The sequence below is a fragment of the Ooceraea biroi genome, chromosome 13, assembly GCF_003672135.1.
Source record: "Ooceraea biroi isolate clonal line C1 chromosome 13, Obir_v5.4, whole genome shotgun sequence".
NCBI classification, from domain to species: Eukaryota; Metazoa; Arthropoda; class Insecta; order Hymenoptera; family Formicidae; genus Ooceraea; species Ooceraea biroi.
Window position 1 is genome coordinate 533800 of NC_039518.1, and position 17933 is coordinate 551732.

General features: G+C 45.2%; 1 protein-coding gene across 1 annotated transcript; it reads left to right on the forward strand.

The window, feature by feature from the left end:
* Positions 1 to 268: 268 nt before the first annotated feature.
* On the forward strand, positions 269 to 1416 carry LOC105280185 (histone-lysine N-methyltransferase SETMAR-like). The gene is made up of 2 exons (XM_011340497.2): positions 269 to 321; positions 621 to 1416. Exons 1-2 carry the CDS (start codon positions 269 to 271, stop codon positions 1414 to 1416), a joined length of 849 nt encoding a protein of 282 aa, XP_011338799.2.
* Positions 1417 to 17933: the final 16517 nt, after the last annotated feature.

The following is a 17933-nucleotide window of genomic DNA, read 5'->3' on the forward strand; positions in this document are numbered from 1 at the left end:
TCGGCATTGCCACAGGACCCGTTGATGCACCTGGGGGTTGTGGAAAACGCGAGCTTCATGCCAACCCCCCTGCCCCCTGCCCTCCACCGTGCACCGTGGAAGGTCTACATTCGTGCATTTACTCCCGATGCATTTATAGTACTTCGCTCGCAAGCGCGCGCCGCAATATCGCCCGTGTATCTCACCACGATAGCGGGTACTCGGAGGGGGTGAGAGGGTGCATGTGAATAAAATAAAGCCTTTACCGCATTACAGGTCCGCGGCACGTATGACCACATTTTACGTGAGCGTGTATCTTCCGCGTGTCTCGCGACATATCAGGTTGGTCAAAAAGTCTTTTCGTATTTTGAGGCGCTCTACTTTGCGCGCCTGCATTCAAAGCAAACCATGAAAGGGAGGGGAAAGGGTGATTGTTTTAAATTCACCTAACCTCGCTGTACAAACTGTTGCAGACGTAGAGCGCCTGTGAGCTATTGTGAGGTTATAAAAAAATCGCAAAATGGAGCTTTCAAAACAACAAATAGGCCAATTTTGTTGTATGAGTTTAAAAGGGGCACGAATGCGTCTCAAGCCCATCGAAATTTATGTGAAGTTTTTGGACAAGATGTGATTACCGTTAGGTCATGCCAATTTTGGTTTGAAAAATTTCGAAATGGTGATTTTAACCTGGAGGATGAGCCCAGGTCCGGAAGGCCTTCGGTCATCGACAAAGCGCGCTTGCGAAGCAGAGTCAAAGAAACCCCGGATATTACCACTCGCGAGCTCGAGGCAGAATTCGGAGTATCTCACGGAACCATCATCAACAGCCTCCACCAACTTGGCTTTGTGTCAAAATTGAACAAATGGGTACCGCATGCATTGAGCGAGAGGAATAAGCTTGATCGCATCTCCAAGTGCGTTACACTACTCAACGGACATCGCAACGAACCTTTTCTTGATCGATTAATTACGTGCGACGAAAAATGGATCTTTTATGATAACGTGGTACGAAAAAGAAGTTGGTGTGAGTTCGGAAGTTCAGCTCAGAGGACTCCAAAGCGGAATATCCACGGGCAGAAGATCATGTTAAGTGTGTGGTGGGATGTGCGCGGAATTGTCTACTATGAGCTCCTACCAAGAAATCAAACTGTCAATACGGACCTCTACTGTCAGCAATTGGAAATAGTTCAGACAAAACTCAAGGAACTCCGACCCCAACTTGTCAATCGTAAAGGTATCCTCTTCCACCAGGACAACGCTCGTCCTCATGTGAGTGCCCTCACGTTGAGAAAAATCGGAGAGCTTAATTGGGAACTTCTCGAGCACCCACCATACTCTCCTGACCTCGCGCCATCCGACTATCATCTTTTTAGATCCCTGCAAAATTTTCTTAACGGAAAAAAATCGCTTCGGCAGACAAAGTCCAAAGAGAGTTGAATCTTTTCTTTAATTCCAAGACTAGTGCCTTTTTCAAGGACGGAATTTTCAAGCTTGTAGATCGATGGGAGGAGGTCATTAGACGAGGCGGAGACTATATTGATGATTACAATAAAAGTGCGTTTTGTGAAAAACAAGTGTTTCCTTTTTACATAAAATACGAAAAGACTTTTTGACCAACCTAATACAATACTTTCCGCAAAAAGTACGGCGACGCGAGTAATAAGCATGATGGAGATTTCAAAGGATGCATCGTTGATTGTATCCGTTCCATGGAGGCGAATGTCATGGCCACCTCGTGCGATGTGAAAATGGCGGGATCATGCTGATTTTTACAGTTACGTAATTGTTCTAATTTCTTTATTGTCTTTGTTTAGCAGGCGATAAAATGACATTTGCAGATTTGCAGCCGGTGCTGTTGAATTCGCGAGCGTTCACACAATGCCGCCGCGGCGAATTCCGTGTCTTTGAGGGTAACACAATAAAACGCGTCACGTGTTGGGCAAAATGAGATTTTATTCAACGCGGTTGGAGCGTTGATTTAATTGGCATTGCGTCATGCATCGGTGTTAATCACATTTTGTTGCATAATTAGCGGACGAAAAATGCGAACGTGTGCCGAATTAATTGCAAAATACTAATTAAGCCCTCGTATCAGGGAGTCAATTGCAAACGCGTGCGGGTCGCGGCGAAACAATTTTGCGTTTCGCGTAGAAAGTGATTTATAAAGCGCGATGGCGATCGCTGCAGCCCTTGCTGAAAATGCCATTTCTCTCGTGTGGCGAGAACAGCGAAAACGAATCCATTCTGCTAACATGAACACCCGATGAACGTGCGTAACCGCGGTGCAATCGCAGCAATTCTCTCTCTCTCTCTCTTGCTTCTCAACCATTCGCGATAAATCATCAGCGACCGACAAAAACTTGACGATATATCAATTAGGAGTGCGGGCGTATGCGCTCGCGCGCTCGTCGATTCTCAATTATTATATTCTCGTCGTCGTTGATTTACGTCGGCATCGGGCGACAGATCGCGCGCACCGATGTTAATTAATCGCACGTTTATTTACCGCATCGCATGGACGGCATCGCCGCCCTTGTCGACACTTTCCTCTCATCGCGTATAATACGACCTCGCGATCCCGCCTGATCAGCAAAAGGCCGATCGAACGCTCCCCCGTTTGTTCCTCCCTCTCTGATCTCGCGAGATTGCGACGAGACGCGGATACTCGAGTTACGCGGGATTAAGGCGAGAAGCGAGGAGGATGAAACACGTAAGACAATACCGGCGTATCCGTGGCGTGGAAATGAGATTCACATTAATTTCTGCAGCCGTCGCGGTCGCGTCCCGACGTCGCGCGTCGGTGCCGCGGATATGACGTGATTCTCTTCGCCTCTCGTTACCCGTGTCCGTTCTCTGTTTCTGCCTCTCTTGCCTACGGCTCTTTGTTGAGATTGAAATTTCAACGCGACACGTGCTTCGCGGGATGTTGATCCCCCCACGTAGAAATTTCAAAACGGTCCAATACTGGGACTGTACCGTTTGCCATCGTGGCAGTATTGTGCCAGTACAGATTCGACACAGGAGTGTAACGCCATGCCGTACTTAATTGCCAGTACTGATCCGACACTGGCAATAATACATGGACCAGTATTGGGTAAATAACTGCACCAGCATTGGGCATAGAAGTGGACCAATTAATGTATTAATGTATAAATGTATTTTATATATATATACAGGGTGTTTCCTAAGTAAGTAGACAAACTTAAGGAGGATATTCCTTGGCTTATTTTAAGAAGAAAAGGTCATATAAACATATGTCCTAAACTGCTTTGTTTTCCAAAAAAAAGTACATCACTGTTTTCGTTCACTTTTCATTTTCCATTAGCAAGACCGTATACGAAATGCATATCTGTCATTTCGGCGTTTGTGCAATTTACCATAATTAATAAAATTACTAAACTTAATAGGAACTATAAAGTTTGCGTCAAAGATAACGTGATAGCAGTGATGCCGGATAGCGTGCTTTTGCAGTACGAGTCAACAGCGGTGGGGATGGAGTGGGGATGGTCTCGCAGCGGCCGCGCGGCGCAGTCTGAAACGAGTGTTCACTTGCGGCGCCGCGAGACCATCCCCACTCCATCCCCACCGCTGTTGACTCGTACTGCAAAAGCACGTTATCCGAAAAGTGAACGAAAACAGCGATGTACTTTTTTTGGAAAACAAAGCAGTTTAGGACATATGTTTATATGACCTTTTCTTCTTAAAATAAGCCAAGGAATATCCTCCTTCAGTTTGTCTACTTACTTAGGAAACACCCTGTATATAATATGTATTAGGTTGTTCATTAAGTTCTGCGGTTTTCTCGATAGATAGCGTTTGTCCATTGAAAAAGATAGCATGCATCGCCTGAACCGCGGATTACCGCATACTCCGTGACAGGCTAGACAACGCTTGACATTTCGCCAGAGTCTTTGTTGTGTTTTGACGTGTTGTGTGTACGCGCTATTCATTGAAAATGGAGGATCAAAAGGTGCATGTTCGGCACATTTTGCTATTTTTCTTCCGCAAAGGAGTAAAAGCGACGGACGCACAACGTGAGATATGTGGCGTGTACGGGGACTCGGCCATAAGCTCTGACACTTGTCAGCGTTGGTTTGCGCGCTTTCGTTCCGGAGATGTGAACGTCTCCGATGCTGCTCGCTCCGGTCGTCCATCCACCACTGACGACGACCAAATCGTGGCCGCAATCAAAGCAGACCGACACCTGACGACGCGGGAGATCGCGGAGCGCTTCGACATCGCCCATACAACGGTTGCGCAGCGATTAAAACGGCTTGGGATGTCGAAAAAAGCAGATGTTTGGGTCCCTCACGAGCTCACCGAAAAGAACATTTTGGACCGCGTCATGATCTGTGAATCCCTGCTGAAATGGAACTCGCTGGAGGCCTTTCTCAAACGGGTGGTCACGGGAGATGAAAAATGGGTGGTATATAACAACATTCGACGCAAGCGGTCATGGTGCAGTCCGGGTGAGTCGTCACAATCGGTTGCCAAAGCGGATTTGCATCCGAAGAAAGTGATGCTGAGTGTGTGATGGGATTGGCGAGGCGTCCTGTACTTCGAGCTGCTTCCGCGCGGTCAGACCATCGACGCCGAGAAGTATTGCGCTCAGTTAGAAAAATTGAAGCAGGCAGTGGCGGAGAAGCGGCCGGAATTGGCGAACAGGAAGGGCGTTGTCTTCCACCACGACAACGTCAAACCACACACTGCTTTGGTGACCAAGAAGAAGTTGAAGTGCTTTAGCTGGGAAGTCATGCAGCACCACCCATCGTACTCCCCAGACCTTGCGCCGTCGGATTACCATCTGTTCCGGTCACTCCAAAACAATCTCGACGGGCAGCGCTTTAATTCAGTGGACGATATTCAAACGTACTTGGAGGACTTTTTCGCGCAGAAGTCGCGCGACTTCTACAAACGCGGCATTATGTCCCTTCCAGAACGTTGGCAGAAGGTGGTCGATCAAGATGGACAATACATTCTAGATTGAATAAATGTGTAAGTACAATAGATTTATGTTTTAATTTAGAGCAAAAACACCGCAGAACTTAATGAACAACCTAATATTTTGTACTATTTGTATTTGTGACTTAAATATTATAAACAAAGACTAATGCAAACAACATTAGTAAAATCATTTTGTAAATGTCGCGTGAATTAATATCGCGTTTAAAAGAAAAAGATGTTAAATCGGTTTTCCGGATGGTTATTTATACGTGATAACGCAAATGTTTCTAGCGAGAACGTCACGCCTGATCTGGCCATCTATCGGTCGCTGGTGAATCAATATATTGTTATAATCCTATTCTAAAAAAGGCGTGTTAACTTCGTGAAGTTCTTTTTTATCGAATATTGAAGCCACTTTTCCGCGACGAATTTCGTGTGACTTGAACTTCGTGTTGCGAATGTCAGAATGTCATAGTGACTGTCGGTGCGGTTATATTGACAATTGTATTTATTATATTATTTTTTTTATTTCTTATTGTATTTATAGCGCGCGTAGCGCGCGCCTGTGTTACTAGTTATATATTATCGGCAATGTATGTAGTCCAATGACTGTTGTGTTAAGTTATTTTAAATCAGTTTTTTGTTACGAATTTTGTTATTACCGAGTCGTCAGATAATCTGCCCTGGGCTATGCTCCTCGAAAAGAATCCTCCAACATCCTCTTTAAAAAAAATGCACACTTCGCCATTCAGTGAATATTGAAAAATAAAATAGCGCGCGTAGCGCGCGCCTGTGTTGCTAGTTATATATTATCGGCAATGTATGTAGTCGAATGCTGGGTCTGCGTCGGTTGCCGAAGCATGGCCTGTCTCGCAACCAGTACTGGTCCATGTCTGTATTTTATAATGGCCCGGTTTTTAATAAGTACTGGGACAAGACTGTCTGCCAACTCTTTGCGTACTGGCCGCCAGTATTGTGCCAGTACAGATCCGACACTGGAGTGTAACGCCGCTGCCGTACTCTGGGCTACCAATACTAGGTTAATATTGGGCCAGTTAAACAACCTCGGCAATTTCTACGTGGGCTGCACTGATCGTCTAAGAAATGTGAATCTTTCCGTCTATTTGGATATTTTCTCCTTTTATCACTCACCGCAAGAGTAATAAAATGCAAGAGTAGATTACCAGAGCAGAAACTGAAAATCAATGTCTTTCATTAACGAGGTACCTGACAACCGTGAACAAAGGATTGGTGAAGGTATATCTTCTCAAGCTTGAAACTGTATATGCTTGATATTAAAGGATTCCTAAGTCTAAGATCCCTCGCGATCAATTATATGACGAGAAGTAGCGCGAGTGTTTTGAGTATACTTGGGAATTAATTTCTCCGCCTTTGTGAGCGCCGAACGCGATAGCGTTGCACGGGCTGCCTGAATTAAATCCCGCGGTAGGTATATACGACGTCTCGTGGTTTATAGAGTTAATTATTTTCTTCGGTGGAACGTGGAAAGTATTGGTAATCGATAGCGCGCCGGGGAATCGTCCACCAAAAGCGATTATCTTTCGTGTTGATAGAACGACGCCTGCATTCGCGTAGGTGGGCTTGACTCGTAGCCTGGATACCGATCGTTAACTGTTGACCCAATTCCAAGGGCTATAACGCCGCGCAATATGTACAATAACGCGGCAACAATTCAATCCCCGCTCGCGCAACAGACTAAGAAATTCGCCGAGACGAACCAACGAAGAAGGGCGGACAAAGGCGGCAAAGGGCACCGCACGACTCTCTCGCGTCGTTGCTGGAAAGAATTGATTTAAATCTCTAATCTCCGTCGTTGCGAGATTCGCAGCGTTTAAACGCGAAAAGACCGTAGTGCAGATATTTATTTCACGATGCTTTTATACGCGATACTGCGACATCAAATGGGGAATGCGCGAGTACTAAAAACTGATGCATCTACTAGTCATGAATTTTATTGGCCGTCGCGTTAATATGCAGCTCAGAAATAAAATATAATATTGTTGACACAAACGCCGATCGAGTCAGATAGATGTGTAAGAGGCGAAAAATAACTAGGAGAGTGGCTTAGATTTGAACTCGAACTCTCTGGGATCCCTGGTTCACACGCCTAGGTCTTAGGCTGTACGGCCAATACTCCTACTGTTGTGATCAACCTGTTTTCATTCTGATCCTCTATACGACCTGTTAGTCTCGACTATCTTTCCAGATCTTACAGCTCGGCCAGCCTGACATTACATTCGTCCCCGAATGTCTCCAAATCGTCGGTTCACTCCACTTGAGTCCCTCCCAACCTCCATTTTTGGTTCACTCTTCTGAGTTCCTCCCAACATCCATTTTTGGTTCACTCTTCTGAGTCCCTCCCAACCTCCATGTTGGTTCACTCCTCTGAGTCCTTCCCAATCTCCATGTTGGTTCACTCCTCTGAGTCCGTCCCGACCTCCATGTTCAGGCTTCACTACCGGCCAGCTGCTTCTCAACTCCCTCCTCTCCGAGGGGTAGCGGATGAATCTCAACTGTCTTCGAGGGGTAGCGGATTTTATCCCACTTCTGAATTGTAAGAGGCGAAAAATAACTAGGAGACTGGCTTAGATTTAAACTCGAACTCTCTGGGATCCCTGGTTCACATGCCTAGGTCTTAGGCTGTACGGCCAATACTCCCACTGTTGTGATCAACTTGTTTTCATTCCGATCCTCTATACGACCTGTTAGTCTCGACTATCTTTCCAGATCTTACAGCTCGACCAGCCTGACATTACATTCGTCCCCGAATGTCTCCAAATCGTTGGTTCACTCCACTTGAGTCCCTCCCAACCTCCATTTTTGGTTCACTCTTCTGAGTCCCTCCCAACCTCCATGTTGGTTCACTCCTCTGAGTCCTTCCCAATCTCCATGTTGGTTCACTCCTCTGAGTCCTTCCCAATCTCCATGTTGGTTCACTCCTCTGAGTCCGACCCGACCTCCATGTTCAGGCTTCACTACCGGCCAGCTGCTTCTCAACTCCCTCCTCTCCGAGGGGTAGCGGATGAATCTCAACTGTCTTCGAGGGGTAGCGGATTTTATCCCACTTCTGAATTGTAAGAGGCGAAAAATAACTAGGAGACTGGCTTAGATTTAAACTCGAACTCTCTGGGATCCCTGGTTCACACGCCTAGGTCTTAGGCTGTACGGCCAATACTCCCACTGTTGTGATCAACTTGTTTTCATTCCGATCCTCTATACGACCTGTCAGTCTCGACTATCTTTCCAGATCTTACAGATGCCTTTCTCGAGTCTTGGATCTTTCTTGTTGCACAATGACATTACAGCCAATGTTCTCTTGGCTAATTGAAGTAACAATAAATATCACGCACACCGCACTTCTGTAGCACTTTCATCGACCATAACATCCAAATCACATCATACCATAAAAACGCTCTGGCGACGGTATTATTACATGTGCGATGGGGTGCGGGCGTTGCAACGATGTCTCGATGCCAAAAGTGCCGGGTCGTTTTCAATATTGTCGGCCGACATTTGGCAGCGCTCGGGAGGTTGTCGCGCGTGAGGGGGTGCTTTTCGAGCGCGCGCGCACGCGGAGCCATATTCTTGGGGTTTATCACTGACCGTAATACAGGCGCGCGGGAGAATGGCGTTCGTTTGTGGTCAGTGACTCGCGGGCCATTCGTTCGTTCGCTTGTTCGTTGTTGCTTCATGAAAACTAGTTCGTGAAGCGCGACGATTCGCAGATAGGGTGGCTCGTAAAGCGGCGCTGAAGCCGCACCCGCTCGCTGGCCCTTTATGGTCCAGTTAAGTTTTCATGCCTCATTGTCGTTCCCTGCGAGAATAATAACCCGGGCATTACGCACGTATATGGCACGATATTACTGGCGGAAGCGCGCGATAAGCGCGGCTGTCGCGCGCGCGTTAGATTAAAAATAATTACGCAATCGGCCCGCGGCGGTAGTTTGCTCTAGCGATTTATCCGCGTCGTCGGACGCGCAAATCGTCTCGGATAATCTCTCGGAAAAATCTAGGGCGCCACGATGTGTGAGGGAATATTCTGCTATACCTGTTTTCCGTCGATTTCCTTCGAGCGCGTCGCGTTTCCTTCGGCTGGCAATCCTCGCTCGACGTTCTCTGCGCCTGCAACAGTATTTTAAATTTCTGATTAGTATGAGAAATTATTGCTCAAGCTTTTCATGTTCTCTTGAATCACCAAAAGTTCATTGATATGCAAAACGGGTATCGAAAGGGTGTCGATTAGATCGGGGGGATTTGAGGCTGAAAAATTTTGGGGATCAGCTGCAGTGTATACTGTCGCTGTCGCGAGCGATGCGGATCAGCCATTGATTATCGCCTTATCGTGGAATACCAGCGAGGTCTGCAACGATGAGGGGACCAGCATAGCAACACACCGTCACCATCGAACCCGGAGCTAACGCACGACGTTGTCATCGTGCATTACAATGGGCGCCGCGTTATGTAAGCCGGTCACGTGTGTCTCACACGCCATCGGCTTCCGGGTCCTTTGGGTTCACGCACGCATACACGCGTCGCCTTCAAGTCGGCGGTATGATGGCAATATGGCTAGCTGGAATTATTGTCGCGTAAAAGGCACGTTTACCGTCGATTATTGTGGGATTTCCTCCCCTCGCGTGTATTTTCGTGGCAGGTTGCGACGAGCTGATGCAGAAAAATGATCCGTTTGACTTCTTAATGAACGTATGACACTTGGACAAGGGGGAAGGGTAAGAGGGTGAGAGAAGGAGAAAACGATCGATTCGATTTACGTTACTGCGCTCGGACGTCCGCTGAATAGAAATTAGACAACGTCGTAATACGCGGCCGCGGCGCTATTAGTATGCAGCAAAAATGAATCGCAAGCCCCAGCAGCCCCTCCTCGGCCTTCCGGGGCGAGTGAAGAAATTAGTTTTATCCACGTCAGGGGCATCTGATATACACGGCACGCAGCGTTACCTACCGGAAGCAGAGATGGAAACGTGGAGGCTGGCGTCAGGGCGGAGTGTAAAGCTCCCCGGAGGCAACAATTGTGCATTCATCGGGGCGAGGGGCTCTAATTAAAACGCATTGTTTATATTCTTTGCAGGAAGCTTCTCGCTCCTCCTTCGTCCTGGAACTCTCACCCCCAACCCTCGCCCTCGACTCACCCCTTTCCTCGTTTCCGAGTCACCTTCCTGCGCGCCCAGGCTCTCCCAGGGGTTCTCTTACAGAAACTTTCCGGTAACTCGTTAAGGATAACGCGGGACGGAAGTCTGCTTAGGCGTCTACCTGATCCTCTTTCAAACCAGCCGCGTAAACAATCGATCGTTCTACTTGTATTCTCACGGACATTCCGCGCGCACTCCAAGTCGATCCTATTTTCCCTTCCGTTAGATACCCTTGCGTCGAAGGGATGAGGAAAGTGCCGAACACGGGAAAGCGGATGTTATCTATTGTCGTTCTATTGTTGGAGAGATGCTGGTACAGAGTATTGTTGTCTCAGCAAGAATGAAAAGAAACCAACGGGAAACAAGAAAGAAACAGACCTTGGATAAGCTTCTTCGAAATTGTGACTTGTCTGGATAAATGTCCGTAAATGTCTAAAGCGTGCAACAGTTTCGAAGGAAAGAGCAGAAAATTCTTCTGAAAGAGTACAGACGAGCGTCATGAGATAGAAAAATAATGCGCTGTTTTTCGGGGAACTTTATTGTTCTCCGCGCGATTTGTAACAAACTTGACTTGAAAAAAAACAAACTCGCAACAATCTGAAATATCCTGAAACTTTAGCATAACACAATCTCGTAAAGAAAGGCACAGAAGTGACGATATTCCAAGCATTAGGAATCCCCGACCGCTGACGTGCACTCTCCTCGCTCAAACCGCGCTCGACACATCCATCCTGTCGAATCGATACCTCGATACTCGCGCAATCCCTAACGGGATATAAGCTCCGCCGGGCGGAAGCGCCATCGGTTCGCATCGTTCTTCCGACTTGGCGTATCGGTGTTCACGGAGACAAAGGCGGCCGCCAATTACGGCAAAATAGGATGCAGGCGACACGGTTCACGGCTGCGAATTACGTGCGCGCGGGAATGGGAAAAGATGGCAGACGTGTGGGAGAGATGTCAAGGGCCACACGTTCGGGGTACGTACGGAAGGCGAAAGGACAAAAGGACGAGAAGAAGGGAACGAGAGAAGGGAGGAAGGATGGGAGAACTGCGTGTATATACAGGGTGGCCCATTTTAATTTATACAATCGATTTTTTAAAAAACTAAGAGATACGAAAAAATGTTTCAGACAGACATGTCACGATTTCGAGGGGGACATAAGATGATACCATTGGTTTGACCTTGAATAGTCGTTTGAAGGTCACGCGAAGATCACCTTCAATTTCTTAAATTGAAACCCCAACTTTTTATTGTAGATTCTTATTCTCCATCGAAAAGTAAGTAACTTTTGTCTGAAACATTTTTCCGAAAAATGTCATCTTATGTCCTTAAAATGATCTTCAAGATGAGTTTTGAGGGGAGCTATCGTGTTAACAAGCATATTTTATATTTCATCGCAGCCACTTAACGCGCTAACCACCCCCCGGCGCCGCTTCCGACAGGCGGGCGTCACGCGCGCTCACGCGCGACACGTGCGCCGTGCTCAATTAGAGAATGCGATGCGACGTAATTAGGGGCCTAATTATTTCAAACGGCCGTCCGTCACGGGGTCCGGGCGGCGGGTATTAGCGTCAGCTCGGTTTGCAATTATAATATAAAATTAGGTGATTTCGGCCACACCGAAATAAATGGCTTCGTAGCACGCGGCTAATTTAACGGACGACGGCCAACGAAAAATTGGATAACACCAGCCGCGCGAGCGGTAATAACGTTCTATCCGGCACGTCTATCTAATATATTTATTGGTTTGATTATATAGAAATATAATGAGCGGAATAATTGGAATAATTGACATTATCGATAAGCGTCGTTCGGTCGCGTTCGCGCCGCGCCCAACGCCGCGTTGCCCTTTGACATTTGTTTAGCGGCAAGTAACCTGGTCAATTTTCGCTAGTTAATTTTGTCTAGTTTAACTTGTACTTGCGGTAATTCCGCTTGCTGCGGTATTTACATCAGTGGTAACGAAATTTTGAGGTAATGTGAGGATGACATTGCCCATTTCCTCAAGTTTCATTTTAAACGCTTTAGTTTACGCTCTTGGCGGAGCGATGAAACGTTATTGATCACACGCACGTTTCGATACGAAAGAACGGAAGAGATACTGCTTCGGAATAATTTTGACACAAGTGTAATTTTATTACAAGTACCTGTAATGTATTGGGTTGGCCAAAAAGTAATTGCGTTTTTTTTTATATAAATAAAAGGCGAATGTTTCATGGGAAACAAAAACTTTATTAAACAATATATTGTCCATTTTGTTTGATTATCTTTTGCCATTTTTCAGGCAACTTCATGATTCCGCGCTCAAAAAAGTTCTTATCTTTTTCAGCAAAAAACAATTCCAACAACGATTTGATATCCTCATCAGCAGTAAAGGTTTTACCATTCAAGGCGTTTTGCAAAGAACGAAACGAATGGTAATCTGATGGTGCCAGGTCTGGCGAATATGGTGGATGTGGTAACACATCCCATCCAAGCTGCAACAATTTTTCACGAGTGACCAAACTTGTACGTGGTCTAGCGTTATCATGATGAAACGCAACACCTTTGCGATTCACCAATTCTCGACGTTTCCGTTTGATGGCATCATTTAATTTATCCAGTTGACGACAGTATACGTCTGAATTAATGGTTTGATTCCTTGCAAGCAGCTCAAAATACACAGTCCCACCAGACTGACAGCATAATCTTTCTTTGGTGAATATCTGCTTTTCAAGCGCTTTCAGCAGGTTCATCACGCTTGCTCCACGATCTTTTTCGTTTGACGTTGTTGTAGACGATCGATTTTTCGTCGCCTGTTATCATACGTTTCAAAAATGGATCATTTTCTCACGTTTAAAAAGAGAATCGCAGATGTCAATACGTTTAGTGAGATGAATTTCTTTGAGCTCACGTGGTACCGAAATATCGAGCTTACTAATGTATCCAAGTCGTTTTGAATGGTTTTCAACACTCGATTTCGATATGTTAAGATTCTCAGCAATCTCTCGTGTCGTTAAACGCCGATAGGAATCGATCGGTGCCTTTATTTTGTCATCATCAATTTCGATTGGCCTTCCTGAGCGTGGTGCATCTTTCACATTAAAATCTCCAGATCGAAATTTAGTAAACCAATTTTGACACTACCGCAGTTTTAAAGCATCTTCGCCATATATTGGGTTGGCCAAAAAGTAATTGCGTTTTTTTTATATAAATAAAAGGCGAATGTTTCATGGGAAACAAAAACTTTATTAAACAATATATTGTCCATTTTGTTTGATTATCTTTTGCCATTTTTCCGGCAACTTCATGATTCCGCGCTCAAAAAAGTTCTTATCTTTTTCAGCAAAAAACAATTCCAACAACGATTTGATAACCTCATCAGCAGTAAAGGTTTTACCATTCAAGGCGTTTTGCAAAGAACGAAACGAGTGGTAATCTGATGGTGCCAGGTCTGGCGAATATGGTGGATGTGGTAACACATCCCATCCAAGCTGCAACAATTTTTCACGAGTGACCAAACTTGTACGTGGTCTGGCGTTATCATGGTGAAACACAACACCTTTGCGATTCACCAATTCTCGACGTTTCTGTTTGATGGCATCATTTAATTTATCCAGTTGACGACAGTATACGTCTGAATTAATGGTTTGATTCCTTGCAAGCAGCTCAAAATACACAGTCCCACCAGACTGACAGCATAATCTTTCTTTGGTGAATATCTGCTTTTCAAGCGCTTTCAGCAGGTTCATCACGCTTGCTCCACGATCTTTTTCGTTTGACGTTGTTGTAGACGATCGATTTTTCGTCGCCTGTTATCATACGTTTCAAAAATGGATCATTTTCTCACGTTTCAAAAGAGAATCGCAGATGTCAATACGCTTAATGAGATGAATTTCTTGAAGTCACGTGGTACCCAAATATCGAGCTTACTAATGTATCCAAGTCGTTTTGAATGGTTTTCAACACTCGATTTCGATATGTTAAGATTCTCAGCAATCTCTCGGGTCGTTAAACGCCGATTGGAATCGATCAGTGCCTTTATTTTGTCATCATCAATTTCGATTGGCCTTCCTGAGCGTGGTGCATCTGTCACATTAAAATCTCCAGATCGAAATTTAGTAAACCAATTTTGACACTGCCGCAGTTTTAAAGCATCTTCGCCATATATTGGGTTGGCCAAAAAGTAATTGCGTTTTTTTTATATAAATAAAAGGCGAATGTTTCATGGGAAACAAAAACTTTATTAAACAATATATTGTCCATTTTGTTTGATTATCTTTTGCCATTTTTCCGGCAACTTCATGATTCCGCGCTCAAAAAAGTTCTTATCTTTTTCAGCAAAAAACAATTCCAACAACGATTTGATATCCTCATCAGCAGTAAAGGTTTTACCATTCAAGGCGTTTTGCAAAGAACGAAACGAGTGGTAATCTGATGGTGCCAGGTCTGGCGAATATGGTGGATGTGGTAACACATCCCATCCAAGCTGCAACAATTTTTCACGAGTGACCAAACTTGTACGTGGTCTGGCGTTATCATGGTGAAACACAACACCTTTGCGATTCACCAATTCTCGACGTTTCTGTTTGATGGCATCATTTAATTTATCCAGTTGACGACAGTATACGTCTGAATTAATGGTTTGATTCCTTGCAAGCAGCTCAAAATACACAATACCTTTAAAGTCCCACCAGACTGACAGCATAATCTTTCTTTGGTGAATATCTGCTTTTCAAGCGCTTTCAGCAGGTTCATCACGCTTGCTCCACGATCTTTTTCGTTTGACGTTGTTGTAGACGATCCATTTTTCGTCGCCTTTTATCATACGTTTCAAAAATGGATCATTTTCCTCAGGTTTCAAAAGAGAATCGCAGATGTCAATACGCTCAGTGAGATGAATTTCTTGAAGTCACGTGGTACCCAAATATCGAGCTTACTAATGTATCCAAGTCGTTTTGAATGGTTTTCAACACTCGATTTCGATATGTTAAGATTCTCAGCAATCTCTCGTGTCGTTAAACGCCGATTGGAATCGATCGGTGCCTTTATTTTGTCATCATCAATTTCGATTGGCCTTCCTGAGCGTGGTGCATCTTTCACATTAAAATCTCGAGATCGAAATTTAGTAAACCAATTTTGACACTGCCGCAGTTTTAAAGCATCTTCGCCATATACATGACATAACTTTTTATGAGGTTGCACAGCGTTTTTCCCTTTTCGGAAGTAATAAAACAAAATATGAGGAAAATGTTCTTTTTGATTTTCCATTTTGAAATCGACGGCAAAGAAACAATTGTTAACGAAATGGTGTACTTTCTTTTTGTAAAACAAGCTTGAACTGTGAGTTGTTAACCTACATAATGAATTTGCAGTTTAGAATGAAGTTAGTTACATTTCAAGACATGTATGTCCATCTATTGGAAAAAAACGCAATTACTTTTTGGCCAACCCAATAATAATCATATTCATGTATCGCGGACGGGGGCGTCGCAGTCATATATCTACGCGTGTTTATTCATGACGTGAATTTACTCGTTGTCGAAGAGCGCTTTAGCGCGACTATTTTCCGGTTTCCGGCTTCAATGCGACTATTTTCCGGTCCACTATAAATAATGCATGCGCAGGCGGGGCGCGCGACTCGTGTTCGCTATGTGTGTTCACGGCGAAAACGTATCCGTTGTATAAAAGCACTACTGCGCTGACAATTAGCTTTAATCCTGTTACGCTATTGAGTATCCGTCAATAGTTCGTGTAGTTCGCAATTATGCACCGAAATGCGAAGCGTGGAGGGTTGCGTTAGGGCAAACGGCTCATTAAAGTATTATTTCCCTCTGCGAAATCGCGGAGTTTCGTTTAATTATGAGAACGATTCACCGTGCGAGCGTTTAGCGTAACGTACAACAAAACGCTACGCGCGTTTAGGTGAAACACGCGTGATTTACGTTCACCAAAGAGCGATGTCTGCGGTAAAATCTAGGGGGCTTATTACTCCTAACGAGATAATCGTCCGGTTCGTTAATCAAGAAAATTGTAAAGGTGCCAATTAATTGCGCTACGCGTGTCCATCTTTTCGCTTGATTATATCATACTTTCATGTTCGGTAATGATTTCCTTTTTCCTTCCCGCACAAAGACGTAATATTTACGCATATTACAGCGGTAATTAACTCCACGTATACGATAGGGGGGGGAGGGCTGTCAGTTAGAAACAACCTTCAGTCTCTCGGCATCTAGAATGCCGTCGGCCGAACTGCACATCAGGACTCATATTATGCGCATGAATATTTATGCACAAAGCCGGTCGCACGGTGCGGAAGAAGAGGTACAAACACATAAATATTTATATCAAGCCGCTCTCGACGCGCGATTTCCTCGCAAAAATTGCTATACGCGACGAACTCTTCCTCCTCATTCTCCTCTCCTCCTGTTGCCCTCTCCCGTAATTGCTTAATCCGCTTTCGGTATTAAATCCCGCGCGGTAATTTATGCGTGCGTTATTACAGCGACATGACGCCACTTAAATGTTTTTAACGTTAATATTTACGTTCACGCCAGGCATCAACCGCTCGCGCGTCCGCACGACGCAGTCCCGTTAAAAAAGCATGAAACGGGGAATTTTTCAAACCGCGGCTGCACCCGAAACATCCGGGTAACAGGAAGGCCTCTCTTCGAGTTGTTTTATTGCATTTTTCTGGCAGCCTGATGCCTGATGTAGGCCGAAGTTAATAATAATCGACTCGTTACTTAATGCGTATCGAGTGCTGAAATCCGCATGCCGAAAATTTCACGGCGTGTTGGTCCGCGTTTCGCCGGTGGTGATGGTGGTGGCGGTGGTGGCGGTGATGGTGGCAGTAGTGGTAGTGGTGGTGGTGGCGAAAACAGGCGGCGTGGAATAACGCGGAGACACGGAATAGCGGAAAACGCCGATGGGTCAACGACCAGGCGAGGGGGTGCAGGTTGTGCAGAGGTGTAGGTGGGTAGGTTCGGCTGAGCCGTAATATCAAACCCGCAACGCATTGAGTGTTCCTGAAGCGCGGGGGTAGGTTGCACACAAGAACCGCCGAGAATGAGCTTAAAGCGAGAACTTACGCTTTAGGTGAAACCTACGAGCTACGCGGAAAGCGCTGGCGTTAAAACGCTACTTTCACGAGCGTGCGAAACAGTTTCCGTTTGTTTGCGCGATGCAAATTTCATCGGGGAGGACCTCGAGAGGAGGAGCCGTCGTGTCCTGTCGATGGTTCACCCGTTGACCGTTTTTCCTGTTGAACGTCATGCGAGATGAAGTGAAGCTATTACGCGTTAAAAGTAGGGTGTCCCATGGGAAGTTGCTGAAAGTAAACGATTGGTTCTCCCCTCCGTGACTTCAGAAAGAGTCTTACGGTTAACGGTCGTTCATCTGAGTGTCCGCAGTTTTATTCCGGTTGTGGTAGATGCAAGTCCGTGCGCGTCAAAATGAGTAATCTGACGACGGAAGAAAAGATTTATCTTGTCGAGTGCTTCTTTTCCAGAGGAAAAGTTTATAGCAATGCTTACAGGGGGTTTCGTACTAAATACGGAACACATAAAGTTAAGAGCGAAAACACGCTGAAAAGGTTAGAATTTATTATTTCTTTAAACGTATGCGTTACGTCACTCCATTTTTTGGCAATAAATCTGCATTAAAATAATGTTTTGTGTTATTTTTATCAGAATTATCGATAATTTTATGCAGTATGGAACTATCCAAGACCGTAGACATGATCTGCCAGGTCCTTCTGTGTCTGTAGCTGCAGAAGAAAACATTGAAGATATTAAGAAGTATTTTGAAGAGAATCCAAATTCTTCCATTCGGAAAGCTGCCCAAGCTCTTGAAATATCCAA

Bases quoted from the DNA above. Each gene is read 5' to 3' on its own strand.
- LOC105280185 (XM_011340497.2), top strand. From the start codon at position 269: ATGACCACATTTTACGTGAGCGTGTATCTTCCGCGTGTCTCGCGACAT. The intron at 322-620 runs GTTGGTCAAAAA...GATTACCGTTAG, and splicing joins CGTGTCTCGCGACATATCAG to GTCATGCCAATTTTGGTTTG.